At 52.8% G+C, this 25377-nt stretch overlaps 11 protein-coding genes across 11 annotated transcripts; 5 read left to right on the forward strand and 6 right to left on the reverse strand.

Moving 5' to 3' along the window:
* Positions 1 to 42: 42 nt before the first annotated feature.
* On the reverse strand, positions 43 to 1374 carry BO72DRAFT_454405 (4-hydroxyphenylpyruvate dioxygenase family protein; the record flags this gene model as incomplete). The annotated part of the gene is made up of 3 exons (XM_040946184.1): positions 43 to 427; positions 494 to 658; positions 716 to 1374. The coding sequence occupies 3 exons, from the start codon at positions 1372 to 1374 to the stop codon at positions 43 to 45; spliced, it is 1209 nt and encodes a 402-aa protein (XP_040806699.1).
* Positions 1375 to 1776: 402 nt separating this feature from the next.
* On the reverse strand, positions 1777 to 3666 carry BO72DRAFT_464504 (uncharacterized protein; the record flags this gene model as incomplete). Its single annotated transcript, XM_040946644.1, has 2 exons — positions 1777 to 2207; positions 3123 to 3666. The coding sequence occupies 2 exons, from the start codon at positions 3664 to 3666 to the stop codon at positions 1777 to 1779; spliced, it is 975 nt and encodes a 324-aa protein (XP_040806700.1).
* A 793-nt stretch (positions 3667 to 4459) lies between these two features.
* BO72DRAFT_7377 (MRG family protein) lies at positions 4460 to 6295 on the forward strand. The gene is made up of 4 exons (XM_040950662.1): positions 4460 to 4813; positions 5066 to 5297; positions 5415 to 5799; positions 5854 to 6295. Exons 1-4 carry the CDS (start codon positions 4650 to 4652, stop codon positions 6063 to 6065), a joined length of 993 nt encoding a protein of 330 aa, XP_040806701.1. The 5' UTR covers positions 4460 to 4649; the 3' UTR covers positions 6066 to 6295.
* Positions 6296 to 6316: 21 nt separating this feature from the next.
* On the reverse strand, positions 6317 to 9120 carry BO72DRAFT_443552 (ARMH3 family protein). Its single transcript, XM_040943597.1, has 8 exons — positions 8918 to 9120; positions 8742 to 8864; positions 8598 to 8678; positions 8394 to 8547; positions 8227 to 8339; positions 7836 to 8170; positions 7371 to 7781; positions 6317 to 7284 (listed from the first exon to the last, which is right to left on the reverse strand). Exons 1-8 carry the CDS (start codon positions 8996 to 8998, stop codon positions 6558 to 6560), a joined length of 2025 nt encoding a protein of 674 aa, XP_040806702.1. The 5' UTR covers positions 8999 to 9120; the 3' UTR covers positions 6317 to 6557.
* Positions 9121 to 9948: 828 nt separating this feature from the next.
* BO72DRAFT_473880 (uncharacterized protein) lies at positions 9949 to 13219 on the forward strand. Its single transcript, XM_040947225.1, has 2 exons — positions 9949 to 10943; positions 11937 to 13219. Exons 1-2 carry the CDS (start codon positions 10262 to 10264, stop codon positions 12974 to 12976), a joined length of 1722 nt encoding a protein of 573 aa, XP_040806703.1. The 5' UTR covers positions 9949 to 10261; the 3' UTR covers positions 12977 to 13219.
* BO72DRAFT_443555 (v-SNARE protein VTI1) lies at positions 13081 to 14195 on the reverse strand. Its single transcript, XM_040943598.1, has 3 exons — positions 13910 to 14195; positions 13427 to 13833; positions 13081 to 13339 (listed from the first exon to the last, which is right to left on the reverse strand). Exons 1-3 carry the CDS (start codon positions 14087 to 14089, stop codon positions 13252 to 13254), a joined length of 675 nt encoding a protein of 224 aa, XP_040806704.1. The 5' UTR covers positions 14090 to 14195; the 3' UTR covers positions 13081 to 13251.
* Positions 14196 to 15343: 1148 nt separating this feature from the next.
* BO72DRAFT_366256 (uncharacterized protein) lies at positions 15344 to 17034 on the forward strand (the record flags this gene model as incomplete). Its single annotated transcript, XM_040940777.1, has 3 exons — positions 15344 to 15557; positions 15611 to 16347; positions 16426 to 17034. The coding sequence occupies 3 exons, from the start codon at positions 15344 to 15346 to the stop codon at positions 17032 to 17034; spliced, it is 1560 nt and encodes a 519-aa protein (XP_040806705.1).
* Positions 17035 to 17202: 168 nt separating this feature from the next.
* rvb1 (RuvB family ATP-dependent DNA helicase pontin) lies at positions 17203 to 19210 on the reverse strand. The gene is made up of 4 exons (XM_040942643.1): positions 18856 to 19210; positions 18529 to 18748; positions 17893 to 18440; positions 17203 to 17834 (listed from the first exon to the last, which is right to left on the reverse strand). Exons 1-4 carry the CDS (start codon positions 18997 to 18999, stop codon positions 17370 to 17372), a joined length of 1377 nt encoding a protein of 458 aa, XP_040806706.1. The 5' UTR covers positions 19000 to 19210; the 3' UTR covers positions 17203 to 17369.
* Positions 19211 to 19333: 123 nt separating this feature from the next.
* Positions 19334 to 20445, forward strand: BO72DRAFT_443557 (mitochondrial 54S ribosomal protein bL28m). The gene has a single exon (XM_040943599.1). It carries the CDS (start codon positions 19479 to 19481, stop codon positions 20115 to 20117), a length of 639 nt encoding a protein of 212 aa, XP_040806707.1. The 5' UTR covers positions 19334 to 19478; the 3' UTR covers positions 20118 to 20445.
* Positions 20446 to 20853: 408 nt separating this feature from the next.
* Positions 20854 to 22313, forward strand: BO72DRAFT_393993 (putative alpha-1,6-mannosyltransferase subunit). Its single transcript, XM_040941958.1, has 3 exons — positions 20854 to 21219; positions 21323 to 21756; positions 21871 to 22313. Exons 1-3 carry the CDS (start codon positions 20928 to 20930, stop codon positions 22099 to 22101), a joined length of 957 nt encoding a protein of 318 aa, XP_040806708.1. The 5' UTR covers positions 20854 to 20927; the 3' UTR covers positions 22102 to 22313.
* BO72DRAFT_443559 (trans-2-enoyl-CoA reductase (NADPH) TSC13) lies at positions 22254 to 24076 on the reverse strand. The gene is made up of 3 exons (XM_040943600.1): positions 23697 to 24076; positions 23415 to 23630; positions 22254 to 23326 (listed from the first exon to the last, which is right to left on the reverse strand). The coding sequence occupies exons 1-3, from the start codon at positions 23725 to 23727 to the stop codon at positions 22644 to 22646; spliced, it is 930 nt and encodes a 309-aa protein (XP_040806709.1). The 5' UTR covers positions 23728 to 24076; the 3' UTR covers positions 22254 to 22643.
* Positions 24077 to 25377: the final 1301 nt, after the last annotated feature.

Genomic DNA, 25377 nt, shown 5'->3' on the forward strand with positions numbered 1-25377 from the left:
GGATTTCTTGTTCAGACTGCAATGCAATATATCTGATGCCGATCACAAATTCCCTCGTAACGCCTGCTCTCGTTCGAAGGCTTCGAACAGACTCTTGAAGTTCCCGGCGCCGAATCCATCGAAATTGTTGCGCTGGATCACCTCCAAAAACACCGTCGGGCGGTCTAGCACGTGCTTGGTGAAGATCTGGAGCAGGTAGCCCTTCTCGTCGAAGTCCACCAGGATGTGCAGCTCTCGCAATCGCTCGATATCCTCTGCGATCCGCGGACCACCATCGGAGAGCCGCCGCCGCAGCTCGATATAATACTCCTCCGGGACGCGCAGGAAGGACATGCCGCGCTGCCGGAGTCGGCTGACGGCCGTGACGATATCGTGCGTTCGGAATGCGATATGTTGGACTCCAGCGTCGTTGTAGAAGTCGACAAATCTGTTGGTGAATTCTAGTAAGCTTGTGGTTGCGGTCGGCAGTTGATGGGCTGGGCTAGGTACGCACTCCTCGATCTGGGACTTCTTCTTCCCCGGTGCTGGCTCGTTCATGGGCATCTTGATCACTTCATTGGGTGACGCGACGACGATGGAGCGCATGGCCGAGTATTCTCCACACATGCTCGAGTCGTCCACGGTCCAGTACCGGTGGAAGTTGAAACAGTCTTCGTAGCTGCAGTGGTGGCGCTTAGTATGCATTCTCTCAGCATCATGCACCGGGTAGACTTACTATCTCACGATGGAGCCGACACCGTTCGAAGGCTGGTTGCCGACGCAATGGTCGATTTCGATAAAGTCGATCTGTGGAAGGAGTCGATTGATGGGATCCTCCTCAACCACCGCCTTGTAGCCGGGGAGGAAAGGCCCTGAGTAGTGTTGCCGGCTGATCAGCGTATGCGTCGTGTCTCCATACGCCCCTACAGTAGCCACGCTGATGCTGCCACTGTCTCCGTCTGCTAAAATCTGAGGTGCCGTGATGGAAGTTGCACCGTTGCCGATCGCTCTCTTCCAGATACTCTCCACATCACCATGGATCCTGAACGCGACATCTTTGACTCCGTCTCCGTGTTTGGTCAAATGAGCGTGGATCTCAGCTAGAAAGGGCTTCTCATCGCACTCAGACACAGCGCCCTCTGTCTCTGATGGAGTACGAACGGGCGAGGTAAGGACAAAGGTGGCGCCGTGATTGGCAACCACGTAGGACACGATATTCCGAGACCCCGTCTCGGGTCCCCGGTATGCAACATGCTCGAAGCCCAAGCGAGTGATGTAGTAGCTTGCAGCCTGCTTCGCGTTGCCAACATACCGTGTGATATGGTCGAAGCCCACGTATTCTGGGCCCAGGTTTGAAGGAGAGAGCTCCTCCTCGGCCTGAGACAAAATAGCCATGGCAAGGATACAACTCGTAGAGAGCGATTGAAGTGAGGATAGACTTTACCCGTGCACCGGTAGACAGCACGCCTCATAGTCCGGACCTTTTTTTCTTGCCCACTCTAACCCTGTCTTATATCTTTGACCGCGTGTTTGAGTTATGTCGTGAAACCCAGATCTGCTCCGATATCGCCATGATAGGATTGTATTGTCGTTGCAAGGTTTTCCCCTTCTCCCCTTGAGTTTGGACGACGGCAGCAACAAGGTTCAGCCTCTGACATCTCCATGACATGCTCCCGCCAAGGCAGGTTTCATCTGAACCAGGTCCCCAGAGTGCTCTCCAGCAGCTACTGTAGCCTGGAGCAAGCATGTGCATGTCACAAGAACACTGCACTTGTTTGTATCCTCGTGTTTCCCCCCCTAAAGGTCATTGACCGGCTCCGGTCGATTCTTGAAGTAAATTTTGTATCGCACCACCTCGACCACCTCCAATTCGTCACTCTCGTGCCCCCCCGCGGAACCCGCCGGCGCCGGAGTCGGCCTCCGCTGCACGAGAGCCAGCGGCTTCGGCAGCTTCTTCACCTCGCCTGTTATGCGTTGGTAGCGTCCGACGTAGAGGTAGACCCGCTTCATCCAGGCCGAGTCGTCCGCGGGATTCTGGGGCGAGTAGTCCGGGAACATAAGCTTGCCGATCGGAGTCTCAAACACGGAAGCCCCGTCGGGAGTTTCGGCGGAGTGCGAGCGTTCATCGTGGGAAGCAGGGATATTAATCGTGCCTTGGAGTTCCAAGAGCGCTAGGCCGGAGGGAGTTTGGAGGAGGTGGGGGAGAGGGTTGGGAACGCGTGAGGGAGCTCGCGACGCGCGCGGGTGGAGGGTGATGGATGGCATGGTGAGATAGTGCGATAGTCAGAGTCGAAAATGGGAGCGAGGATATGCTCTGATAGGGCGCTTGGTCAGGTTTCTGCACGGCAATGAGCAGTATGTCTGCTGGTTCTGGTGGGTTGAAAGATCAGTGTAGAGTCTCTGAAGCCGGGTGGGAAATTAGCGCGTCGCGCATGCATTGGTCTCGCGCGCGGTATCTTATCGGCGTCCCCTTTTGATTACAGTCGTTCGTCACATGAATTGATGTTAATCATGGTGACGCCGCAACGTCGACAGCGGTGATTTATGAATCATTGAATATCAATCCTACGAAAGAATATATGTGTGAAAATAGGAATGGGCTCGACGAGACAAGGTGCAATCATAAGACAGAAGAGTTAAAATTCCCATTTCATTTATAACTGCTGGCGAAAATGTGCCCATGCTATGCCAGAAATCCATAAGCTGCCCAGTCATGCCCCAAGTTAGGTTGAGTGCTCTTGGTACCAAAGCGAGCTGAAGTGGTATGGCTGGTGCTGTCCATGATGGATCGATCAGGCCGGGTTTGTGAGCCGAAAATAGCGAGGCGTTGCTGGATGGCTATGCAGAAAGAGTGCGATTCGATTAGTCTCTCCTTTCGCGCAGTTTTGACAGTACCGTGTCTTCGAGACACAGTGTTCCTGCAGAATAACGCAATCTGCGCTAGCAGATCCTGATTCAGGGGATGACCAGTGCTGCGGCCGATCATAGACGGCGCGCGGATATGTTGGCGGATCATTGAGTCGACCGACAATCTAGTGATCAGAAGTAAGAATAGAAATTGACAGATACACCAAAGTCGGAGATTATTGCTATCGGAATCGTTCAGCTGTTGCGGTAGCAAGCATTCTCAAGGTTCTGGAGACCCCTTATGGCCTCGTTGACTACCTCCTCGCCTGTCATGCCCACAGGGCCTTGCATCTTGCCATACCGCAGGTCACTCAAGTCACCCACCAGGCCATTGAGATCGGACAGGAGTGAGCTTGCTTCCTTGTCGACTTCGGTCACCTCGTGTTCCACGTTGGAGCATGCCGTCTGCATAGCCGCGAGGAGACTCGATACTGAGTGGTAATTAGACGTAGAAGTCGTCTGCCCAAACAGCTCGACATCCATGTCCATCTCGCGCTGCTCAGCGGAGCTAATGCCATCAATGCCTGTCTTCATCAAGGATTTACGGAGCTCTGCCTTCTGGCGTTCGCCCTGAACTGCTTCCTTGTCAATGTTCTCATTGACTAGGTCCATGTCCTGCTCGCGAATCTCTTGTAGTTCACGATAGAGAACCCTGATGTGCGGGTGAGAGCGTAGTCTCTTTGGGAAGAGCTCGGTGAACTGCTGCAACGAGACGATCGTTGGCAAGGGAGCTGGGGTCAAGAGGAAATTGCTCAGAATGGCTGTCTCTGAAGGTGCCATGATGGATCGTGTTGCCTTAAGGAGCGCGGCTATCTAAAACGAGCTGGAGGTACTCAGCTCTTGCTTGCCGGCCCGAATGGTAGTTTCTTTCTCTTAGTGAAGGACGATATTTGGTGCCCACAGTGGCTGTGGTGTTATGCTTAATCGGGACAAATCGCGTTCCAAGCCAATCAGAAATTGGAGACGGCGATGTAGGTGGGCGATGAAGGGGGAGAGAAGCAATTCAAGAAAAATAGATAAAAGAGTAAATGTTACTTTATTGTATGCTGTGGCTTTGGGAAGGGTTGTAAGGTTGCACGTAGGGTCATTCGTTATATCAAAGAGTAAGCGAAGGAGTGGTGGAGAGGGAAGAAGAGGAAGGGCGAATGTTCCAATTTAGGCCATCAGGCCGTGACTTGCCCTCTCGGACGCGTTTCTCTCCAAACGGTGATCCCGCGGGCTTCCTCTTTCTTGCCCCAACCGCGACATGCGATAACTAACACTCACCAACTCAATCCCTGCAGCTTGTCTTTCCCCCCAAATCTCAAGATACTTCATTCATGCCCGTAGTATATTGACTTGTGGCTTCAACTATCGCACGTGAGACATCTGACCAGCCTCCATCCAAATTCATGACATTGACCTTGACCCTAGCCATCCAAACAGACATATCTCTCTTTCTGAGGAGATCAAGACAACTCTCTAGCGGCTGAACCACTTCCAGCTTGGAGACTTGCAACTCTGACACTGATTTAACTCTTCTTGCCAAGGGGCTTTATCCGCTCAAGGAATTCAGTCAACTTGTTGCACGTGCTGTTCAGGAGCAAGAGCACTGATCGGGGCTAAAGCAAGCAGTAGCCCTGATACAGGAAAGATTTGCCTCTCCTGGATTCTCTCACAGCTTGATACAACCCAGGTATCAGTGTTCTGTGTCGTTGTCGGCAGCGTCATTCTTGTGACCAAAGAATACCCCTCGCCTTAAAACATCACTCACCTATCTCATCATGGCACCTGCAAGCCACATGAACTATCAGAAGGACGAGAGAGTCCTTTGCTTTCACCATGAGATTCTCTATGAAGCAAAAATTCTTGACCTGAGGCACATTGATCCGGATGACCGCAAGAGTCCGTACGAGTACCTTGTCCACTACAAGGGGTGGAAGAACACGTACGTCTTATCCTCGCCTTATCACTCGTAATCACTTCTCCTTATTGAAATCTTGTCAAAAACTTACCCTCATGGCCTCGAAAAATGCTATTTCCCATGTTTTCGTGTCGCTCGATGTTTTGTTACCCCATTCTCTGCAGGAGAAGGGGTTTACTTCCACCTGTGATTGTCGATGTGGCTGCTGTTACCCTGGGCCGGTGGGGCGGGATCATCAGAGCCTGGCTGACTGATATGCTGGTTTACTGCAATTAGATGGGACGATTGGGTCCCGCAAGATCGACTTCGTAAATTTACTGATGAGAATCGAGAGTTGGCCACGACTCTTCGTCGTGAGGCCGAGGCTGCGTTCCGCCAAAAGAACGTGAAACCCACTGTGAAGAAACGGGGAGGCTCCGATCGCAGTTCCGCCCGGGACAGTGAGGAGAGGCAAACTTCAGTTCCGGGCCGCGGGACGAAGAGAGCACGAGAAAATGATATTGAAAAGGTATGTTTGCTTCTATCTCTGTGTTCAAACATAGGCTTCGCCCGTCTCGCACATTATTGCAGTGTCTAGTGACAATGTGCCCAAAGGATAGGCATATTACTAACAGTCCCAATACAGGAGGAGAGCTTCTATGTCCGGCCATCAGTGCGGATTGCCATGCCCGATAATTTGAAATCTCTTCTGGTCGATGATTGGGAGAATATCACTAAGAACCAGCAAGTGGTGGCACTGCCAGCCAAATGTTCAGTTAGCCAGATATTGGACGATTATGTAAAGGAGGAGAAGCCCAAGAGGACGAGCACGGCTGATCTAGATGTTCTTGATGAGATCGTCATGGGTATTCGCGAATACTTCTACAAGGCACTAGACAAGATCCTCCTCTATCGCTTCGAAAGGGAACAGTATAGTATGATCCGCAAGAGGTGGGAGGATGGCAATGGGGATTGGGCCGATAAAGGTCCTCTTGAGACCTATGGCGCCGAGCATCTGACACGGCTTTTTGGTAGGGTTCACTTCCTCACAACTTGCTGCGAATGCTAACCTCTTGTTCTTATAGCGACCATGCCTGAGCTCATCGCCCAGACGAACATGGACGCTCAATCCACAACCAGGCTTCGGGAAGAGCTCTCTAAGTTCACACTCTGGTTGAGCCGCAATTCGGCCAAGTACTTTGCAACTAGGTACACGAATGCCAGCAACGAGTATATCGAAAAGTCGCGCGGTGCTCCAAATCCAGCTCCGGCCACCGCTACCTCGCGTCTTGTCTGATGAACTGAATATGGGAGTCCTAGCGATCTGCGGCAGTCGATCTCGTGGTGCGTTGTTGATCTTTTCGAATTCTTTTGGGGGCCAATTTTTTGTGTTGTGGACTATGGTCGAGCACTAGTCTTGTGGCGCTCTGATGCATGCTACGATGATGCTATCACTGTAACATTAATAGGATAAAAAACCTGGCGGAAGTTTCTGGCGTCCGAATTGAGTAATAATTTGTTTCCTTACGGGATAGGCTGGCCACCGGACATGGTATTGAAATTTGACACTGCAGAAAACGCATCAACCATTTAACCAAACTCGCGCACCATGCATACACAGCTTCTTCCGCAGGTCGGAAGGGACTTTCTGACGTAGACTTTATCCCCCCCCCAAATGCTACGTGAAACAGAGCTCTCCTCTTCTACCCTCTCTACTCACTACCAAATGCACGAGTATATCTTCAAGACACACATACACACACACACACACCCCGACTCACGAATTGTCCTACGCGACTAATTGCCTAGCATCATCCACGGCGCACCGCGCCGCGCGCTTCAATTCCACCTTCCAGTCCGCCTCCCGGAATTTCTGCCACGCACTGAGACCTTCCAGCGGCGGGATACTCAGCGTCTCATACCCTTGCTTGATGATGCGATGCACCTCCCGCGGACTGAGATTCTTCTTCAGGTTCGGAGACACGGGCGCCGGGCTCTCGCCATCCGCCGCCACACCAGCCTCGCCGCCCTTATCCGGGACAAACAGGAGGGTGTGGAAGTGCGTGGAGACGGAGATCAAGGTTTCGATCGCGGTGACGTGGACCTCTGTGCTACTGGATGAGGTGGTCGGGTCCGTCTTGGGAATGTGGCCTACCGCCACCGCCGAGTGAGGGCCGCTGATATTGCTGCTGCTGCTGCTGGTCTTGAAGGCGTACACATCGCGGAATCGGGCGATGATGGGGCCGGTCTCGACAAGCTTGTAGAAGAGGTCATCGTAGCTGGACGGGTCCGGGAGAAAGGTGTCCCCCGCGGAGACGCAGAAGGCGATCAGGTTGACCAGGGTGGTGGTGAGGGTGTGGATGTGCGGGGTGTTGGTGATGAGGTCGGCGACGTAGGTGGTCAGGAAGCGCATCAGGGAGAGTAAGGTGCGCCAGAGTTCGGACCAGTGGTAGGTGAGGCGGATCTTGTTTTTGGAAAGGTAGGTGAGGAGGCGGAGGAAGATGGCGATGCAGTGGCTGGATTTGGGTGTCAGACGTTTTTGAGAAGGAGGGAGTGTGTGTTAGATTGGGGAGATGGCGGGAAGGAGGGTTAATGGACGTACCTGTAGAGATTCACATCGAGGCGACGTCGAAGGTTATGAGTCAGGGTATCAATGAGGATGTCGAAGATGGCTGTGGTGGGGACTCGCTCGCCGACTATGAGAGGCAGATATGGTTGCTTTTGGCGACAGAGTCGGACTTTGCGCTTGCTTTCGTCGCTGCAAAGTTGTTTGCAGAGGGCGTTGTCTTCGGATATTATGCGGAGGATCAAGAGGTTGAGCTCTGCGTAGTGGGCGGTCCGCGCTGATCGGTAGGCATGCTGTAGAAGATAGGATGTCAATGAGAGGAATGATGCGAATGGCGACTCCTCGTTGTCCTTCTCGGGGGCCAAGCTGATGAGATGAAGCCCGAACAGTTTGTTGGCATTGATGAAGTCGTAGGTAGCTAGGAGAATGGCCGCTTGTTGCGCGGGCCTGCTTTCGTTAGCTGGTCCTTGGGACAAGAATGACGCTTGTTGAAGCTCGTACAGTGATGTAAATAACTCCTTCGCCTCCTCGGCAGTTGGTGGATTCGGCCGATCCTTCTTACTGGAAGCAAGAGCGCCTAAGCCAAAGTACATCAGCGTGCTGATCAAAGTCCAGCCCTCGGGAGAGTCGTCCTGCACGGCAACATATCCGTTTCTGAGGGCTCCACAGGAGCTACCAACTCCCCTGGCGATCTTCTGGATGCTCGCTTCATTCACAAAGTCGTCAAGCCGCAGCTGGTACGGATTCTGCATCTCGAACTTGTTGTAATTTGCTAAAAGCCCGAGAAGAAGAAACGGCTCGAATACTTGCACGGGCGTCTCTGACTCTTGTACGAACTGCGCTGCATGTCAATTTGAGTATTCCGACGGACGGAAGAGGTCGTCGAACGAACCTTCATGATTGAAGGGAATAGGTCACGATGCGTGAGATATGAGACGAGGCTGGTCTTATATGCGCCAGCAGTCATTGCCATAGCAGTCTTGATGGCCTGGAGCCGTAGCGCATCTAGATGACTAGTCAGCGTTTGACCACAACTCTTCCATTACGCTAAAAACTCACAGGTTTTGCCATTGCGAATGATCCCATCCAAGACAGCGACGAAGTTGAAGATTGCATGGTCAACATTGTCGAGACCGGCGAGAACGGTGATCACATCTGAGCTGGGATTGGTGTATTTCTTCTTCAAGACACAGGCTAGAAAGACCGTCAAGGTCTATTGTCTGCTTAGAGTTGGGAGTTCAGCTTCGAGGAATATTGACCCACCTCAAGAGCATACGAATCAACGGGACTGGATCCCGACGCAGCTTCACTTATGGCACGAGTGAAGAGCTGCTGGGTTTGAGCCTGCTAAAAAGTGAGCGATGGTCATTCTACACCTTCGAACTCATAATCACGTGGACCATTGACCTGCAGATTCAGGGTTTCATCAGGACTGAGCTGATTTAGTAGTGCATTGAGCTGGCTCCTATCCGGTGGCAGCAAAAAGAATTCTCTCCAGAAACCCTCCGAGGGTTCTGCAAAATCCGTGGTCTAGCAGATTGGTCAGATTTATGTGATGTAGAAACATAGGTTGATGTACATACCTGGAATAAATTCTCGTATAGTTGCACGATCTTCGGTTTGAAGGTTTCCGGTCTACTTTGCTGGGTCAAAGGGGAATCCATTATGCTTAAAGATTGAGTTGGACGATCGGCACAGAACACAAGATCATGGCCAATATTGTAGATAAGAGCAGAGAAGTCAAGGCTGACCTAAATGCCTGGCGGACGAGGAGGATGTTATTGACTTCCTATGCTTTGAGGGGGAAATTCAGCGGTCGTCGCCTTATTCGACACCACTCTTTTTCTGCCTTTTTAGGCCATCAATCCCCACCACCTGGTTGGCACCACTACAAGCCACATCCCCTATCTCTCCCTCCATCTTTCCACGAGCCTGTCCATGTTTCAAGGAGAGACCAAATCAAAACACCGCTACAACAATGTTCGAGAAGCACCTTTTCACTTGAAATCTTCTCATCCATTAATTAAAACTCCTTGTCCCAATCTATAGAAGCTAGCTACGAGAACATCTGCTTGTTGCCGATGACATAATCAGGGGATGTGCGACCTACGAGTAAGTTTGACCATGTGGCATCTTCATGAAATAAACCGTCAAGGGGGGTCCAGAGATTATGACCAGTTTTGAGGAAAGGTTGGTGGTGGTGAGAACATAGTCTACTGCCCGTGTAGCAGCCCTGCCGAGGAAGGTTAACCCGGACATACATTCTTGATCACCTTTGAATTATTTCGGCCTAAACATAGCTTAACAATATGATAGGACTCCTGTAAATTGATGTTTGTCGAATGCGGAAGAAAGCAGTTAGTCATCTGATTCTAAGTTGACACCTGAGGTGCTCAGGTATCAAATCATGACTAAGAAACCCATGTCCAATGGCAGGGCAGTGAATTCATGCGTTGTGTGAATGACGGGGAATGAAGCAAATCATGATGAACGGAGAACAAAAAAATGAACATGCCACTTAAAACCAGTCACTAAGGAATGGTAATCATTAGTTATTGGGTCTTAATCCAGTCTCACTCTAATGGATTTACTCAGGCTTCCTCAATTTCTAGTCTAGAACAGCAGAGTGCAGTGGCGCCACTTGACCTGTGTAGAAACACCTCAATGCTGATTGGCCGATGCGGACCTGGCCCTGACCTCTTTTAACCGACTCAGGACCCGACCCGGCGTTCTTCCGCCTCCCCCAAACAGAACTCGATCTTTCCCGACTCACTTCCATCCTCCTCCTCGCATCCTCTATCACAATCACTACCGTGACCCAACAACCGTTTAGAATCCGTGGAAAATTAGCTATACGCTGTTCCTGTCGCTTCATAGATCATCTGCTATCGAATTTCAAATCACCGCCTCGTTTTATCACAGTCACGATGCAGTCTCCAGTGACATCATCCGCCACGCTGCTCAGCTTGTTGAGACAGTCATCGAGCAGACGCACAGCGCAGACATGCCGTCTTTTCTCCTCCTATGGAAACTCACAGCGCTCTTCTTCGAAGCGTGAGTTGCAGACTGCTACCGCATACCGTCCACACAGTCTGCCCACTTCCTTCCCGCCACCTCGGAGCCCGGGGTCGTCCGACACCTCCATTGCCGCAGACTTCCCCTCCTTCCGCGAGATGACCTCGCCCCAACTTCCTGGCCAACAAGCCTATTCTCCGAACATCAACCTTCACGAAGCCGAACCACAGAAGTCCAAGCCTGTCGAGACCTCTCCCGCCACTACCGCTAAGCCCGCCGAGAAGCCCCGCAGAAAACTTCGCGCCCGCAAGGCTGCTATGAAAGTGACCCCGGTGGCCATCGAGCAACTTCGTAAACTCTTGTCCCAGCCAGAACCCAAGCTGATCCGCGTGGGAGTCAAGAACCGAGGCTGCTCTGGCCTCGCCTACCACTTGGAGTACGTGGAGAAGCCGGGCACTTTCGACGAGGTCGTGGAGCAAGACGGTGTCAAGGTCTTGATCGACAGCAAGGCTCTCTTCAGCATAATCGGAAGTGAGATGGACTGGCAAGAGGACAAGCTCAGCAGGAAATTCGTCTTCCGCAACCCCAATATTAGTAAGCATAACCTGGTCTCACCGGACAACCGCACGGAGCGCATACTAACAATTCTCCTCAGAGGAACAATGCGGATGCGGTGAATCCTTCATGGTATAAGTCGCTGATCTGCGCTTCCATCCGACTTTGTTATTCAATAATTGGATGAACTGGGTTTTGGGTTTCTACATGCATCGAATGGCGTTCTGTGGGCGGTCTTCTTTGGCGAATGAGCTTCTTCCTTCTTTTCTTGAACATACACTCTGATTCCCGGGCACATAGCCCACCAACTGTGCAATATATTCTTTCCTCTCTTTATACATGTGGATGATAACACCTAACAACTCTGCTGATCAGACTGCGCCATCGCACATGGCAATATGTGGTGGTCCAGTCATTCTCAATACATATAATTGGGGAAGACAGTTCGAACAGTTATAGCTCCAACTTGAGTTAGGTGTACTGAAGAAAGCTGGGTTGGTCACATAGCCTAGCTGTCGGTAGCACGACAACAAAGACAATTTACTCATAATCTCCATATGTGCCCTTGCTAACGATGTTCACGCGAGCAACTATGTTTGATTAAAAATATCCAGAAACAGTCTTGGCGCGCGTAAATCAATATAATGTGCATTAATCCGAATTTGACGCAGGTAAAACCACTGAGTTGCTGGGAGTAAAAACTGGTACCCGGGGTAACAAGCTCAGGGTCAAGCACTGCTTAGTCTGTGCTAGTCTTGTGGCTTCAGCATGACGCCGTCGCCCTATTCCCAGGTTTTATACATAACACTAGACCCAGAAAGGGTCAGGTGCGTTGCTCAGGCTGCAAGATGATCGATGATAGACTAGGGAAAAGCAGTAACGACGTATCACGTGGGGATAGCATTTCGGACAATCAGCCCCATTTCTCCGCTTTATCAGCTTATCGACGCTCCCCTTTTCGTTCCTTCATCCCGCACCACCTGTGACGCACGGCCGTATCACTTGCTTCCCTACAACAACACCTCCATTTAGAAAAAAACAAAAAAAGCACAATGTCGACGCCGACATTTCTCACTCCTGATCGCACGCTCGACCTCATTAATCCCACCCAACCCCCACTTTACGTCATCATTCGCTTCTCAGCCTCGATCCCCGACCTCCCCCTCGACATCTTCTCCCCAGAGACCACCACATCCGCCGGTCTGAAACAACTCATCCGCACACGCCTGCCCCCAAATCTCTCATCCCACCGTCTCCGTCTAATCTACGCCGGTCGTGGCCTCGAGGATGCCACCCCGCTCGCCGCATCCCTCAAACTCCCGCCCTCGCCTTCCGCCCGCTCCACCCCGCGGCCCCCGGAGGACGACGAATCCACCGCCACCTCGAAGGGCAAGGGCAAGGCCCCCGTGCGCGATCAACCCCGCCTGTATATCCACTGCTCCATCGGCGACATCGTCCTCTCTCCCACCGACCTCGCCGCCGAAGCGGCCATCGCGTCCACCCTCCGGCAACCGCAGGACTCAGATTCGGAAAATCAGGACGCCCACAATGGATCGCCATCTGGCTCTCGGCGTAGGAATCAGGGGCCCGCGCCTTCGGCATTGGACTCCGGCGCGGCGACCGCCACGACACCCGCGCCCCGCGGATTCGACCGGCTGCTGGCGGCGGGGTTCACGCCCGCGGAGGTGACGGCGCTGCGGTCCCAGTTCATGGCCATCCAGGCGGTTTCGCGCACGCCGGATACGATGCCCAGCGGGGCGGAGTTGCGCGAGATGGAGGATCGGTGGATGGATGAGGGGTCGTCGGCTGTGGCGGCCGGGGGAGGAGTCACTGGTGGTGGTGGTGGTGGGGAGGGGATCTCGTTTGCGGACGACGATGGTGGGTTTGGGCCTGGGTCGCGGGGCGCGATGGACGATATGCTTTGGGGGGCGGTGATGGGGTTCTTCTGGCCGGTGGGCTGTGCGATGTGGTTGCGGCGAGAGGAAGGGGTCTGGAGTTGGCGGAAGGGGTTTGCGGTGTTTGTGGGGGTGGTGGTTAACGTTGCCTTTGGCGCGATGCGGATCATGAATTAGTTGTTCTGGATGGTGTTCTGTTTCGGCTTTTCTGGTCTACTTGAGCGGGATACCCTATTGTGTTTTTTTCTTTCTTCTTCATTATTTTGGTTGGAGTTATTCAATGCGTTCCATGTAGTGCTGGGCACAATGATTTTGGATTAGAGCTGGAAGAGTGCTATCGTACAAAATTCCGTGGAGGAGTCTGCTGATGCAGACGTGTATATGTCGTTAACAAAGTACTACAAAGGAAGAAAGATGGTCATCCCATGGTAACGCCTGCTGGAAACCCACGCTCAGTGGAACTTGCTGTAGATCACAGCGAAAATCAAAAGAATCAACACAGTAATGATTGCAATGGTGATCAGCCGATTCGTAGCCATCCTATATGATGCAAGTTAGCACTGATCCGTGCGCAAATGATTGCAGCAATTGCATTGCTGCGGGGGGTTCGGCAAAAGGGGCCAGTACCTACGGGCCATGCCCCTCAATGTCTTGATACTGGTATCCACATAGCCTTCACTCTCCAACAGGCGACCTCGAGCATTGATGATGGTCTCCCGCTGCTGGTTCAGATCCGCCAGCGTGTTGCGGCCGATGTCCTCCGTCTCGAGCGCGATGCGCTGACTCTCCTGGAGCCGGGCGGAACTGCGCTCCAGGCGCTCTGTACCAGACAGAAGTTGCTGGCGCTGTTCCAGATGCTCGTCCTGCGGGTCATCCGTGTACCGGTCGCCGAAGAGGGCTTTGCGGTCGTCCGACAGAGACCGCAGCTTGCGCTTGGCCTCATCAATGTCTGTCGCGTAGTTGCGGACCCGGGTGTTGATTTTCGATCGGGCGGAGGAGGGGATGTTCTGTTTCTCCATGCGCATTTGATCCAACTGTGTTTCGATGAGGGGAAGGTTAGATTGAGGGGTTGAGATGTATCGCGCAAGGGACAGGCGTCCGGCAACGCACCAATTCCGTGGCCTCATCCAGTGCTCTTTCCGCTTGCCGGATGGCAGACTTCCGTTGTTCACCGCTCGACTCGGAGATCTGATCTAGCTTCTGGTTGAGGTCGGCCTGAACCAGCTTCAACTCGGTCTCGTAGCTGCTGAACAGCTCGGAGCCGGCATCGGTGTCCAACGGGTTCGACATGGTGGTATGGGTGTAAAGTGACACTGTTTGAGGGGTTGGCTATGGCGAGTGTCCTCGAGATAGTAATTGAGGCTTGTTGAAGTAACGGATCGATAGGGGGGGGGGGCGTCGTGGTGGATCGGATAAGGCGGAGAGATGGCCACTTGTATCCTCGTGGTGGCTGGCCAGTGCCCCTGCTGGATCTCAGAGGGATTGAGCCCGCCTAGAAAGGTCAACGAGCGGATGAACTGGTACGGTGACTGAGTTGGGCCCTATATGAAAACCCGAACGCTGATATAAACAAACTTCGACCGATGAACAAATTAGAGATGAAGATGGATGAAGAAAGTCACCGAGTTGGTTGAAGTGCCTATTCCATACCAGGAACGGCCGGCGGCTTCCACTTGTCGGGCGGGCGGCACGTGATTGGGGCTGGTCTCCTCCCAGTCCGAGGCTGCCACTGAGTATGATTTCCGGACTGACGTCGCCAATTCAATATCAATTACTTCTTTATGATCCTATTGTCTTCACTTATTGTTGCTTTGACTCGGTTAGGCGCCCCCTCGCGTGGCTTTTTAATGAGCAACGTTTTCTCTATCTTCTCACTGTCAAACACCTGTAGTATACTTTGACAGCGATTGTCATATGTGGACAAAGGCGCGAAGGAGTTTCTCAGTCAAGTGTTGATCGCATCCCCCCGCTCAACTTATTGTTGGCCCCTCTTTCCGCCATTATCGCCTTGGCTGGGTGGAGCTGCGACGGGTTCCCTCTTGCGTCTTGACCGCCATACAAGGTCGCTTCCTTCGATCGATCTATAACTCATCCCCCTTATAAACCAAAAATAAAGAGGTCACGCACCTTTTCTTCTGCAGATCAACGTCAGAAGATATTCCTGCTTTGCCCCAAAGGATGGCTTGAGAGGCTCACAGATCTCTATATTAAGCTGATTTACCCCTCGGTATTCCCGTCATATGATGTGATCACACCGGAAAGCCACATGAGGGCAAATCGGAAGCAATAGTAGGGCAGAGAGAATCTGAACGTGTCTGCGCTGATAAGCCTGTCGCCTTCACTTGCTGCATTGATTTCCACAAGCCTCTTTTTATATTACAAGCCCCTGTCAGCTTCCGCGGTAGAGGCCAGGACCATCGCCACTGTCTGAAACTAAGACACGAACCTTGAATCGAGCGACTTCAACCGCAGAGCCAGCGAGGAACTCCTATATCGGACTGCAAGAGCCAATGGCCGAAGTGACTGTCGAGTGCCATTATTCTCATGCCTGTCTCACAGCGAGAGCGTGTCGCTATAATAGGGGGTGGTTGCACGGGAATCACCTCGTTCTGGGCCTTGCAGAGGTCCGGTCATGACGTCCACCTTTTTGAAGCCTCTGATGCTCTCGGCGGGCGTATCAAGTCACTGCCTTTCGAGCATGAGGGCATTCAAACGAACGTGAATTCAGAATCATCTGTCTACAATGTTGAGGCCTCTCGTCAGTGTCATTTTCCCATGATGTCGTCTGGACTGGACTGATTTGCAATCCAGCAAACTTGGATTCATTGCTGCGCTACCTGGGAGTGTCGACGATCAGACATCGATTCAGCGTCAGGGCAACTGACGGAGATCGCAGTTCCTGGTGGAGTGACAGTCTATTGCAAAGCATCCTTCTGCGGCCCTGGATCCTTTGCCGCAAGGAGACGTACGTGATATTGTCGGATATCATCTGGCTCAAGTTCTTAGCCATCGACGTGCTACGTAAGGATGTCTCGCCATACACGACCAGTAACATTGATTCACTTCTCTCTGCCAAGAGATATCTGTCGAAAGAAGGATATTCGGCCAGCTTCCGTGATGAGTACCTAGCTCCAACACTTTCGGTTTTATGGGGCACAAATGCTGACAAGCTCCTTTCACGGCTACCTATCGAAGCTGCTATCCGCTGTCTGTATGACCATCAACTGCTTCGGCCGCGGCAGAATGCTCCGAAGTGGCGTAGCATAGAACGGGGCGCGAGCCGCCTGGTGCAGGTCCTTTCTCGCGATTTTGATCCTTCTAGGGTACATTTAGAGGCGAGAGTCCGACGAGTGACCCGGTACGACAAGAAGGTCTATAGACTGGTTACAGCAGATGGCCGTGAAATCGACTTTAATCGCATCATTTTCACGGTCGATAGCGAAGAGGTCGTGCAGATATTGGGGCCTCTTGCGAGCGCGCAAGACAGGAAGATCATTGGGGGCTTGGGAACAACGAAGAACATATCTGTGTTGCATTCGGATTCCCTCGTGGGTGAAGGCGTAAGGCCCTCAGCTCAATTCGTGGCGGGTGAGGGTTGGGGAAGCGCTGCTCACCAGTTGGGCCAGCTTCTGCTTGAAAAAGAGCATTCTACGACCGGCTACACCTATGTGCTGGAGCCCATCGTGCCTGGGCGCTCATCCGAGGACTCAATGCCCCGGAAATCTAGCCTCAGCTATAATGTTAATGCCTTGGACAGTATTTCAGCGTCTCTTTACGGTCCGATATACATCACGCTGAACCCGATTATGCCACCTCACCCTAGCATCGTGCAGAGTGTATGTGAATTCACTGAGGCAGATCCAAGCTTCAGCACACTGCAGGCACAAAATGATCTTGCGCTCATTCAGAACAAACGAGACTTGAGCTACGGATTCTGTTGGACGGGCCGTGGGCACCTCGAGGATGCCATCACTGCAGGCTTGCGGATTGCGATTGAAGACTTGAACGCAGAAGTCCCTTTCCCAGTCGAATTCCACTCCAAATTTTTCGCGGCGGACCTGCCCCGTCCAAGCCTGAGCCTCCCTCTTCACATAATTCGGACTCTACTCCGCCTACTCCAAGTTTTTGTTCTTGTTCTGGAACTGCTGATGCCCTTGCTGCCTGGACCGGCCTCGCGATTCATAGTTCGCCGCCACAGACACTTATCGGGGCAGGAGCCTGGGAAGCTATCTTGACAAAGAGAACAATGGAAGATCTGTAAACTGCTTAGGAACAATAGACTGAATAGATCTCTTACCGAGACTTGCGCCGAGTATACAGCTCATTGGGGTATAGCTACTTCTGACTGCTCTCGGCTAGAAGTCTCAGATCCATCTCTCACGATGGCAGGCACGGTATGATAAGTTGCCAGCTAAGCTTAGAATCTTAAAATTTTCATATGGATCGTTCCACTCCATCTGTCTGTCGAAGTACATCACAAAAGAAAAAAAGACAGGGATTAGGCCAGACCAAAAAAAAGCTTACGTTCATTAAACTCCGATCACAAAAGGCACCACTCTGTTTGGATTATCTATTTCAGGAACTTGTCGTCATCCTGGCTGACGATCAAAGCACTTCTCTTGGTGTCGATGAAGAGATCTTCGACCTCAGCCACGTCGGCCTCCTCGATGCCACCCGGCCGGCCGTTGACCCGGGCAAGGATGCTGGCGGGGGTCAATAATTGCAGAGCATAGCGCAAGCTGACCTTGCTGCCGTGTTCCGACACCTTGTCCAAGGCCGGGTCGGTGATGGTGATGCCTTCCGTCTTCGCGCGGAGGCGAATGATGGTCTTGATCTCGTCGTGGGTGTAGGGGTGAGTGGGGATGATGAGGAGACGGGCGAGGAGGTCGGGAGGAATGCCGTGGGCGGCCGAGATATCGTCCGTGCCGCGGATGACGGTGTGGCCGCGATTGGAGGCGAGGATGACGATGGGGGAGATGGTGGATTCGAGGGCCCGGTTGAGGTACGTGAAGCATTCGATGTCGAGCATGTGGACCTGGGGGGTTGTGTTGTCAGAATAACTCGCACGTATTTTGAGGGAATTTATGACAAACCTCGTCAATGAAAAGAACACCAGGGACAAGCTCTGCCACACCTTGGTCGATGTAGCGGTTGACGACCTTGTTGATCTCCTGGCGCAACTTGTCCGTGATCTCGGTCTTCTTGGGCTTCATCAGCTGGCCCATCATGCTCATCACGTCCTGTCCGCCCTGCGGCCGGGCGTTGGCCATGTCGAGATCGTGTAGCGTCACGTCCTGGACGATTTCCTTCTTCTTGTGAACCTCACCCTTGGGCACCGGGACGTACTCCTCCGCCTCCAGATCGAATTCGGTCGCATATGCATCGGAGCGTCCCACACGCTTGCACGCGCCGGTATTGGCCTCAATGTAGATGACGTCTCCCACCGTGACACGCTCCTTCTGGATGGCCTCGTAGATGCTGGGGTCCAGGCGCAGCTTCTTGGTGCCCTTGGCGGACTTTAGTCCGATGATCAAATGGCTGATCGTCCGTCCATATCCCCCCAATGGGTTCTCGGCCTCCTCGGGCGTGAGCTCCGTAACTTCGCCTTCGTACACTTCCTTGGTTTCGCGGACACGGAGACCTGTAGATGAATTTGCGTTAGCCGCGCGCCAATCTTTGTCGCTTCTGCGTTCGCAGCGACAGCAGCAGCGGTAATGGGGATCATTTACCAATTGCTCTCCGGAAATTCTCCATCAGCGCCTCCGTCTTCTTCACTTCGGCAGAGTAGATCTCACTGCCGACGATGGGGCAGAATGGGACCTTGGTTCCCAGTTCCTGCGATACGGCAAGAGCCAGAGCTGTCTTGCCCGTACCAGGACCACCGGCCAAAAGCACGGCACGGCCGGCCATCTTTTTCGCCTTGATCAGATCAACAACAACACCGCATGCCTGTGAGAAGAAAATACATCTTGTCAGCCAACGATGTGTCTCAACGGGAGCAGAGAAGCAATAGTTCTTGTGCACGGAAAAAGAAGGGATTTGCGTGCGTCGCATACCTCACGGGCAGCACCCTGTCCAACAAATCCATCGCCGGTTGTCTCTGCGGTTCCGTCTGGCCGGAGACCGAGGCCCTTGATGTGCGTATGCGCGGCGGTTCTGTTCTCGCGCGAATTGCCCTTCACTTCACTGATCTGGACCATGGTGAAGGGATTGCGACCTTACTCGGAAGGCCACAGGGAAAGCGAATGGGAAAGTCGAGGGATGAAGATTGAGGGTTTGGAACTTGTTGTTGAGGAGCCGCGAAGAGCTGACCGAGCGGAGCACACAAGTGAGTACGATGGGTTAAGGAGGAATGAAGAGAAACAAACGGTCGGTCTTGGTATGGATGATGCTGAGCCTGGAGCAACTGCTTGCTTGCTTGCTGCTGAGCGGAAATTCCAATCGATCAATCAGAGCGGTCGATCACCAAGGCGGTCAGCCGCAACGCCCAAATTCTTTCTCTCCCACTCCCGCCGGAAGTGCGTCCAGGCCTTGTCTAGGTATTATCGCCCAGCAGCTTGAGATCTCTCACTCACTCCTCAATTGGCCGAATCTCGCCATCGAATTGCCCGGCAGTGACTCTGTCATGGTCAAGAGCTGAATTCTTATTCCTCTCGATTTTCCACAGACAAAATACAGGATGGCGGGCCTACAGACTCGCTCGGCCATGTCGCTCCCCTTCACCCTCTCTGCGGCTTTTCGCAACCTTTCACTCAGCACCGCGAAGCGGTTCTTCTCCACGACACTGCCTGTACAGAAGACGCGAAAACTCCCGGACCATATTCCACCCTACCCGTACGGCCCCAACTATGTCTTCAAGCAGTCCAACTCCGGTCTGTACGGCGGCGCGATGATTCGATTCGGCAACAAGATCTCCGACGGCAAGAACGAGGGCAAGACCCGCCGATCCTGGAAGCCCAACGTTCGCCGCAAGAAGATCTGGAGCGACAGTCTTGAGAAGTTCCTGTTCATCAAGGTGACGAAGAAGGCCTTGAGGACGATCGAGAAGTGCGGTGGGCTCGACAAGTACCTCTTGGGCAACACCCCGGCCCGGATCAAGGAGCTGGGTATTTTCGGCTGGGAGCTGCGGTGGCAGGTGATGAACTCGCCCAAGATGCAGGAGAAATTCGAATTGGACAGGCTGCTTCACAACGTCGAGAAACCTCAAACCTTCGAGGAGTTTGTGGCGCAAAAGGAGGCTGAGAGGAAGAAGAAGGCGCTTGACCTGACGAATATCAAGGCATTGACGAAGCCTACGCTCAATGAGAAGCAGTACTGAGGGGGGACACAAATGATTGTTGAAGTTGTGAGAGGTGTGGGCTTGTAACCGTCCTGAAGCATCCGCGGTTCAAGACCAGGGGATGAGAACGTCTGTTGTATTATATCTATTTGCGATCATGGTCGACAGTATTGCGCAGGCAGCGTCAGTGGAGTGCCCTCTATCTTGCTGACTGCTTGTCGAGAGAGAAACTCTACAGCTGTCCGGCTTCGATTTTCTTGCATTGATTACCATGGACCTTGCATGTTCCGATTTATTGTTTGCTGTATTTATACTTCATTTCACCTTGGCCAATGATATTAGAATTTGACTACTGGTCATCGAGCAGGGACTTTCTTTAGCTGGTGAGGCGTACGAGACCGAGCTAGTGTCTATAGTACTGTACAATGAAGCACACCGATGTACAGTACTACTATTGATATGGTGAGTGAAGCGACACGGCATGTGCAGTACTGTCCTGTCCGGTACAATGTAGCCAAAAGAGTCATGAGTAACGCTTGGCTCTATAAAGCAATACTGCATCACTCAACCAGCCTGAGCCGTATACCACAAGACAAGAGCTAATAATATCTCTGGAAAGCACATACTTAGGACGGACTTGCTCGGGCCCTCTGGAATGTTGCGATATCTCGGGCCAACCAAAGACCTGCGGATTGATAGCCGGAAGCGGCAGAACGGCCCCCATCTCTATGCGGTGACGCTTTGTCCGACCGAAGTACTCGTACTTAGAAACGATCCAGCTTCATCTCCAACGAATTTCTTCCTCACCAGTCACCCAGCATTCGCTCGCTGGGGACAGATTTTGACAGCATGCAGTTCGCCTTACCTCCTCGGAGGGCCCCGATAACTCCTGTGTATGGACGATCCTCGCGATTCTCGTTACAGCGCAGGAAACAGCTCAAAGCCATTGCCCTCCTCGCCTTTGCGCTGCTCACCATATTCTTCCTTCTCTCCCAATTCTTCTACACGAGCACTGGCACCCCTGCAGTGTCCGCGAGCACCTCTAGTGTGGTCATCATCACAGTGTTAGATCGGGTTGTATTCAGCGAAGATTACATCGAGAAGATTGTCAAGAATCGGGAGGACTATGCGAAGCGTCATGGTGAGTAGTGGTGGCCCCCCGGAGAGGACATGGCGGTTGACACATGATGACTACCACTTTTGTCTCACTACAACTGACACAAACGCACTCGCTGCCAAATTAGGGTATACGAATTTCTTCGCCAACGTGTCTGACTACGAATCCTCGATCGGCGACTCGCCGCAGAGCTGGGCCGTCATCCCCGCCGTCCGGCATGCGATGGCCTCCCACCCTTACTCGCAGTACTTCTTCCACCTCGATGCGCACGCCCTGGTCATGAACCCGAGCAGGTCGCTGGGGTCGCATGTCCTGGAAAAGCAGCGGCTCGAGTCGCTGATGCTCAAGGAGGTCTCCGTCGTGCCGCCCGACAGCATCATCAAGACCTTCTCGCATGTCCACCCCGAAGACGTCGACCTGATCATCACCACCGACAACGAGGACATGAGTCCCGGGAGCTTTGTGCTGCGGCAGGGCGACTTCGCCAAGTTCTTCCTGGACTTGTGGTTCGATCCCCTGTACCGGAGTTATAACTTCGCGAAGGCGGAGACGCATGTCTTGGTAAGGAATTCTATTGTGTTCTCTGCTTTGCCCTGCTTCGGTTCACCCTGGGCGTTCTGCAGGCGTTGTGTCACCATAACTATACTCACTCACGTCATTTGTTTCGCTCTCTAGGATCATATCGTCCAATGGCATCCGACCATCCTAGCCCGGTTGGCGCTCCTGCCTCAGCGAACCATCAACGCCTACAGCAAGGATTGCACGGCGGCGGCGGCGAACGGCATCTACAAGGACGGCGATCTTGTCATCCGGTTCCTTGGCTGTGACACCGATACGAAGCGGAGCTGCGAAAAAGAGATGGAGCCCTACTACCGCCTTTGGCAGACCAAATTGAAGACTGAGTGATCCCTGTTCACTCCAACTGGACTCTTTTACTTTCTTCTTGCTGGGATTTGGAGTTGCGTGGCTGTGGGCTTGGGGGGAAGTACGAAACTGTGTTTCTTGTTTTTTCTTACTGGTTTATTGTTCCCAGGTGTTCTCTGGAGTTTCATGAGGATGCACCACATAGAGCGAGCGCGTGTATTATTAAAGGTTAAATTCGAACTACTGCCTCTTTTCAGTATTTCGCATCAGGAGGCCTTTAAAAGCACCAATTGCGACATTAGACTCGATGTAGCGCCCAGCTGTCATGCGGAGTGAGTGTCAGGTGCGATAGGGGAAACTAAATTGCTGGTGGGTTTTTTCTGATCACTAATTTTAAGCTTCGTGGCAATGTCTCATCCATTCGTCGGTTCTGCTTTTTTTTGGGTCGTAACTTTGAGATTGTTGAACAAGGGCAAAACCATGTTCTTCATGACGTGTGACTTGTTTGGGGGCAGCAGAGCCCACCAAACGATGCTTCTCCCCCCTCCTCCTTCCCCATGACTCTATCTCCCATTTCACTAATTTTAAACGAGGCCAGGGAAGAGAGCAAAGCGCTTGCGCTTATACTTGTCGCCAAACTCCTTGCGGTAGCGACGCTCCTTCTTCTTGGCCCAGATGGCCATCTGGGCGGAGCCGACGACGATGAACAGGAGGACGCTCCAGCTGAGGCCGCTGAGCAGGTAGATGCCGACCCAGGCGACGATCTCAAAGAAGTAGTTGGGGCAGGTGACGACGCTGAAGCCGAAGCCGGTGGGGATGCCGCGCTCGGTGGTGCCGGGGCGACGCAGGTCGCGCAGGATGCAGTGGGCGTTCAGGTTGGCCAGCTCGCCGAAGACGAAGAGGGCCAGGCCCGTGTACCACAGGAAGGCGTCCCCGTCGCGGGCGACAGCGGGGCTGTCCGGGCGGAAGACCCAGTAGGCGATGTTGGCGCCGGCCAGGAGCCAGTAGTGGCCGCTATTCTTGAGGATGTTGCGCGCGGGCATCGTGGCGTTGCTGAAGCGGTGGATGAAGATGGTCTCATACTCGCGCTTGATGAAGTGGACGGTCAAGAGGGCGCAAACCAGGCGTTGGAAGTTCGAGGGCTCCGCGAGCGGCTGGTCGAAGTTGTAGTAGATGTACGGGCGGAGCGGATAGAGGAATAGGTAGGGGATGATGAGCGGGCCCAAGTATTCGATCAGGTAAACGGTGCGCCATCCTAGTTGAGGGCCTGAGGAGCGAGGGGAGATGAGGTTAATTCTCTGGGGTGTTTCTGTTTTGGGTGTTTCTGTTTTGGAGTTGGGATGTTTGGGCCATACCTAGGTCCTTGACGTGGATCACGCTCTTTTCCTTCAGGCCGGTGCCATCGACGGTCAGGTCCTTGGAGTTGGGAACGAGCGTCCGGTCGCTTCCCTTGGTGATGCGGAGGCGGTGGATGGAAAACTTGGAGGCTTTGGCCAACGCTTGGTAGATTTCCTCGGTCGAGGAATTGGGCGCTACTTGGAGCTCCTTGGGGAGCTTTCCGATGGGTTTACCTGGAGATAAGTGGTGTTAGTCTGGCAAGAAATAGGTGGGTGGAATCGGTTGGGAGCAGGACTTACCCCGGGGCTCAACAACTAAGGTTATGGCCATTGGAACGAGCTGAGGGGGGAGCGAGTTGGAGATGGACCGCTCTGCTGATAGCAATTGATAGCCACCAATGATGATGGATTAGTTGACTGAGGGGTACCAGGACGTGATGGAAGGCTGTGAAGATTAGTCTAGGATCCAGGACTGAGGCCGGAGATGCGCGAAAATCACCCTAACTTTTGGTTGAGGGAAAGTTGGGACCTTCTGCTTCACTGCAGCTTACCGCGCTTAACTTACTCGACTGGGTAAGCTCAGAGCCTCGGCTTCCGGCGGGCGGGAACCATCACGTGGCAGACCGCCCACAGCCGCATAAAGAAGGGCATTAATGGGGGGCTGATTCTTATGAATTATAGTGCAGAGTGGATTCATGGTCGTTATGATTAATTGATTAATTTATGGCCCACCATCTTCAGCTGAAGCAAGCTCGAAGGATCCCCGGGCCGAATTCGGATGGAACCTTCACTCGTATTGTTTTCATGCACAGCCTGAGTCAGATGTCCTGCCTGAGAAAAATGGTACAGTAGCAAGCAAGGCTGAACCAGCGAGCGAACGAACGAACAATGGCACCATCCTTTTTGGGACCATGTGATAACTGACCACTGACTCGGCAGGAGACAACCTTGATCAGACAGAGTCTAGAATATTGGCCTGGATAAACACCCTCTGATATCCCTTCCACACATGGCACCTCGCTTTGATTGTCCAGCTGAGAGAACCCATTGATATTATCAACAGGCTAAACTTGCGACGGGCTAGCGTCCCGAAAACCAAATAGTGTCGCAGTTAGTGTCGGCCTGTCAGCCAGCCTTTCGTCTCTCTCCATGAGTCCATCCGACTCCATCGGCCGTTTAGCACGTTTTAGCAACTTGGAACCATTTTAGTGCCAGGCGTTCCCCGGCACTCTCAGCACCATTCCTCAAATGGCAATGCTCCAATTGATAACCACTTGCCATAGTGATCAAAAGCAAACAAAGGTCGCTGCGCGCACTTTTCCAAAGTGACCGCTGCTCAGCAAATCAACCTAGGATTTCACGGATAAACGGACTCAACTGAGTTTCCAAACCGTCCACAATGTCATTGACAATCCCTCATCCAGACAAATCAAAGCGTGGCTATCAATCACCCAAAGGCCGGCTTTCCATAGGAAGCATCAACCTAGAATTGTCTGTCTGTGCCACCGGCATGGACGACTCGAAAGCTCCAGCTGCACAGTTGGATTGAACTCCTCATCGGCTCACTAAAGTAAGAACTTAACCTAGTCTAGAAGAGACATTTTACGAGTTCTCCACGCTCTCTGCATCGCCTCCCTGATAGGGGCCCCTCCCTCGGTCTTTACCGGTCCCCTCCATCATCTAGACCATGGCGCCTTTTACCTTTGATGTCCCGCTAAGGCACGTCTAATCACGGCCAATTTTGTCTGTCAGCTCAGCGTGTGGCGTAAATCCCGGCTGGAACAGCGCTCATTTGTCCGCATGTCTCATACATACGAATCACGATGTCGTCGGGCTAGCACTTCTCACGGGGCATTCTTCGCCTAGACAAGATGCCAATGCCTCTCATGCCGTAAATTTCTTATTCGCTCGTATCGGGGTCGCCGACTCCCTCTCTCCCCACAGCCACCATGCTGATACTGATTCAATCTTATAAATAAGC

This window comes from Aspergillus fijiensis, assembly GCF_003184825.1.
Source record: "Aspergillus fijiensis CBS 313.89 unplaced genomic scaffold BO72scaffold_1, whole genome shotgun sequence".
In the NCBI taxonomy this organism is placed as follows: Eukaryota; Fungi; Ascomycota; class Eurotiomycetes; order Eurotiales; family Aspergillaceae; genus Aspergillus; species Aspergillus fijiensis.

What these genes read in the sequence shown, in the direction of transcription:
- BO72DRAFT_443555 (XM_040943598.1), bottom strand. Translation starts at nt 14,089, where the DNA reads ATGTCGAACCCGTTGGACACCGATGCCGGCTCCGAGCTGTTCAGCAGC. An exon ending in TGGATGAGGCCACGGAATTG is followed by an intron (nt 13,834 to 13,909) that starts GTGCGTTGCCGG and finishes ATCGAAACACAG; the next exon opens with TTGGATCAAATGCGCATGGA. An exon ending in TTGAGGGGCATGGCCCGTAG is followed by an intron (nt 13,340 to 13,426) that starts GTACTGGCCCCT and finishes TGCATCATATAG; the next exon opens with GATGGCTACGAATCGGCTGA.
- BO72DRAFT_443552 (XM_040943597.1), bottom strand. Translation starts at nt 8,998, where the DNA reads ATGGATTCCCCTTTGACCCAGCAAAGTAGACCGGAAACCTTCAAACCG. An exon ending in TATTCCCTTCAATCATGAAG is followed by an intron (nt 8,171 to 8,226) that starts GTTCGTTCGACG and finishes CATGCAGCGCAG; the next exon opens with TTCGTACAAGAGTCAGAGAC. An exon ending in CTCGATGTGAATCTCTACAG is followed by an intron (nt 7,285 to 7,370) that starts GTACGTCCATTA and finishes ACCCAAATCCAG; the next exon opens with CCACTGCATCGCCATCTTCC.
- BO72DRAFT_443559 (XM_040943600.1), bottom strand. Translation starts at nt 23,727, where the DNA reads ATGGCCATAACCTTAGTTGTTGAGCCCCGGG. An exon ending in CTTAGTTGTTGAGCCCCGGG is followed by an intron (nt 23,631 to 23,696) that starts GTAAGTCCTGCT and finishes ACTTATCTCCAG; the next exon opens with GTAAACCCATCGGAAAGCTC. An exon ending in GATCCACGTCAAGGACCTAG is followed by an intron (nt 23,327 to 23,414) that starts GTATGGCCCAAA and finishes CTCGCTCCTCAG; the next exon opens with GCCCTCAACTAGGATGGCGC.
- BO72DRAFT_473880 (XM_040947225.1), top strand. Translation starts at nt 10,262, where the DNA reads ATGCAGTCTCCAGTGACATCATCCGCCACGCTGCTCAGCTTGTTGAGA. An exon ending in CTTCCGCAACCCCAATATTA is followed by an intron (nt 10,944 to 11,936) that starts GTAAGCATAACC and finishes ACCTCCATTTAG; the next exon opens with AAAAAAACAAAAAAAGCACA.
- BO72DRAFT_443557 (XM_040943599.1), top strand. Translation starts at nt 19,479, where the DNA reads ATGGCGGGCCTACAGACTCGCTCGGCCATGTCGCTCCCCTTCACCCTC.
- BO72DRAFT_393993 (XM_040941958.1), top strand. Translation starts at nt 20,928, where the DNA reads ATGCAGTTCGCCTTACCTCCTCGGAGGGCCCCGATAACTCCTGTGTAT. An exon ending in GGACTATGCGAAGCGTCATG is followed by an intron (nt 21,220 to 21,322) that starts GTGAGTAGTGGT and finishes CTGCCAAATTAG; the next exon opens with GGTATACGAATTTCTTCGCC. An exon ending in AGGCGGAGACGCATGTCTTG is followed by an intron (nt 21,757 to 21,870) that starts GTAAGGAATTCT and finishes TTCGCTCTCTAG; the next exon opens with GATCATATCGTCCAATGGCA.
- BO72DRAFT_7377 (XM_040950662.1), top strand. Translation starts at nt 4,650, where the DNA reads ATGGCACCTGCAAGCCACATGAACTATCAGAAGGACGAGAGAGTCCTT. An exon ending in TACAAGGGGTGGAAGAACAC is followed by an intron (nt 4,814 to 5,065) that starts GTACGTCTTATC and finishes TACTGCAATTAG; the next exon opens with ATGGGACGATTGGGTCCCGC. An exon ending in GCATCTGACACGGCTTTTTG is followed by an intron (nt 5,800 to 5,853) that starts GTAGGGTTCACT and finishes TTGTTCTTATAG; the next exon opens with CGACCATGCCTGAGCTCATC.
- rvb1 (XM_040942643.1), bottom strand. Translation starts at nt 18,999, where the DNA reads ATGGTCCAGATCAGTGAAGTGAAGGGCAATTCGCGCGAGAACAGAACC. An exon ending in GACAGGGTGCTGCCCGTGAG is followed by an intron (nt 18,749 to 18,855) that starts GTATGCGACGCA and finishes TTCTTCTCACAG; the next exon opens with GCATGCGGTGTTGTTGTTGA. An exon ending in GAATTTCCGGAGAGCAATTG is followed by an intron (nt 18,441 to 18,528) that starts GTAAATGATCCC and finishes ATTCATCTACAG; the next exon opens with GTCTCCGTGTCCGCGAAACC.